The sequence below is a fragment of the Gossypium arboreum genome, chromosome 3, assembly GCF_025698485.1.
Source record: "Gossypium arboreum isolate Shixiya-1 chromosome 3, ASM2569848v2, whole genome shotgun sequence".
NCBI classification, from domain to species: domain Eukaryota; kingdom Viridiplantae; phylum Streptophyta; class Magnoliopsida; order Malvales; family Malvaceae; genus Gossypium; species Gossypium arboreum.
This window is the reverse complement of record NC_069072.1, coordinates 71,838,334-71,840,790: the sequence shown is the minus strand read 5'-3', so window position 1 is coordinate 71,840,790 and position 2,457 is coordinate 71,838,334. Positions and strand designations below refer to the sequence as shown.

Sequence of the window (2,457 nt, the reverse complement as noted above, 5' to 3'; positions counted from 1 at the left end):
TTGATATAAAAATCATAAATAATATTGTATATCTAAAACCCAAATATTAACCTCTACATATAATAATTATAAATAATATTATACTACACATAATAAATGTTAAAATCCAATTTTCACCTTTTTTTTTTCTCCTCTTGAAACCATTAGTAAATTTTTTTAGCAGTACCTATGTTCTCAGCAACTAAAGCTGGGAAAAAAGCCATAAGAACTTTATATTGTAGTGAGAGAGAGGTGAGCCAAGCCGGGTTCAAAGAAATCTTAAAATCTTCCTTAATTAATTCCATTAAGCCCTTATCTCGAAGGGCGCCAATACCAAATAACATCAATATTAAAATGGATGCCAAATAACCCGGCGATCGCTATTCAAAATCCTTTTTTTTTTTTTTTTGATTTAATGACAGTCCCAATTCATTCTCTGAAGCTTAGAGTTGCAAGAGAGCTTCGACTTTGTATGTAATAAAAAAGAAAGGGGTAACCTCCTACGTGGTGGACTTCAAACTGCTAAACATAATATATCTATTGATATGCTAATGGAGCATTCCTGGGAGAAAAATTAACAAAAGAAAAGGAACATGTTCTACTTACTGCACCTTTTTTATTATTTTCATGACATCCCTTACAAACATAGAAGAAAACATACAATAAGTAGCAAAAAAAGACTTAAGAAAGCAACGACAAGCATGATGGATCCCTGAAGGACCAAATTATGTAGCTAGGTACAGGTACAGGTACAGGTACAAACACAAAACACAAGAAACATTTGACTAGTAATCTTCTGGAGCCAAGGGCTGGTGCGTTGGGTGTGCTGGCTCCGCCGCTGGGATCACCATGTACTCGTACATCAGAGCCGCTAACCCTCCACCTATCAGTGGACCTACCCAGTAGATCCAGTGGTGGTTCCACCTCCATCCTACCAAGGCTGGACCAAATGCCCTTGCTGGATTCATGGCGGCTCCATCAAATGGTCCGCCTACTAAGATGTTGGCGCTCACTATTAAGCCTATAGCCAGCGGTGCTATTGTCCCCACGCTTCCTCTTTTGGGATCGATCCCTGTTGCATAAACTGTGTACACCAATCCGTATGTCAGCACTATCTCCAATATCAGACCACGCAACTCCCCTACTCCTGACGCCAGGGCGAACCCCCCCGGTCGCTGAAACCAAAACCAATTAAGCCAAACAAACTCATTACTCAAGGACACACGGTCACTCACAGATATACATATATACATGCATGATCTATTTATATATACCATTCCAGCGGTGAGGCGGAGAAAGAGACAAGCCACAATGGAACCTAAGAGCTGGGCAATCCAGTAGTACAGCGCCCGAACGAGAGAGATCCTTCCACCGAGCAAGGCACCGAAAGTGACTGCTGGATTCACATGGCCACCAGATACGTTTACACTAGATGCCACAGCTGCAAACAGAGACAACCCATGCGCAAGTGCTATCATCACCAGTCTTGCAGGCGTCGCACTCGTATCCTTGTACATCTTGTCTGCAACAAATTAATTCCCGGTAAGTAAACATGAATTAAAAGCTATTATGTATTGATTAGAACAAATAGTGGTACCAAGAGCAAGAATTGAGCCTTCGCCGGCAAAGACGAAAATGATAGTGGAGAGGAATTCAGCCAAGGTGGCTCTCATGGAGTCGGGATGAGTGGCCTCATCAGCCCTCCCAAATTGGTATCTACGAGGCGGCATGTTTGGCCTCCTTTATATTTAGAATTTAAAAGAAACAAGCTGCAGCTATGATTAATTTATTGTTGAAAACACTAGTGTTATTGTAGCACGGCTTCAGCTCGTTACTTTGCAAGTAGTGCAGGAGATGAAGAGAGAAACAAAGGATGCAACAGAGAAACAGTATTGGGGTTGGGGTTGGGGTTGGAATTGAGAGCTTGTGCATGGATGAGAAGTGGAAGTGCATTTGCTTAAATTAGGCAAAGAGAAATTGGAATTATGTGGGACACTTGGGAGATGTTAACCCATGAACCTTGACACGTACATATCTATGTGTTGCCTTCCTGTTACTATTCTTTTTATTTCCTATTACTTCAAATCCTTTCTTCCCTTATCCCTTCTCCCTTCTCCTAAGATAACGTTTCAAATTGGATTTTTTTATTATTTCAATTTTAAATAAAATTGAATTAAAAATAAAATCGAATTGTATAATTCTTTTTGGTATATATGGACAAAAAAGAACCCCTAGTTATAATTAGATTTTGAACGATGGCTGTTGTTTGGACCATCTTCATAGCTTCATGCTGTAGTGGATGTCTTTGAAGCGTTGTGATATTTAGGCAGGAAATGAAATGTCTGATGTTTACTAGAATTGGCTTTAATATAGTGGGACTGTATGTAGATCCATTTTCGGTTTGTGACCCAGCAAGCACAATTATTAATATTATATTTCATATTAATGCCAAGAATGTGTGGCAGTAACATTAATCTC

The 2,457-nt window shown here is 39.6% G+C and overlaps 1 protein-coding gene across 1 annotated transcript; it reads right to left on the bottom strand.

Moving 5' to 3' along the window:
• Positions 1–575: 575 nt before the first annotated feature.
• On the bottom strand, positions 576–1,939 carry LOC108474409 (probable aquaporin TIP3-2). Its single transcript, XM_017776321.2, has 3 exons — positions 1,577–1,939; positions 1,254–1,501; positions 576–1,154 (listed from the first exon to the last, which is right to left on the bottom strand). The coding sequence occupies exons 1-3, from the start codon at positions 1,707–1,709 to the stop codon at positions 765–767; spliced, it is 771 nt and encodes a 256-aa protein (XP_017631810.1). The 5' UTR covers positions 1,710–1,939; the 3' UTR covers positions 576–764.
• Positions 1,940–2,457: the final 518 nt, after the last annotated feature.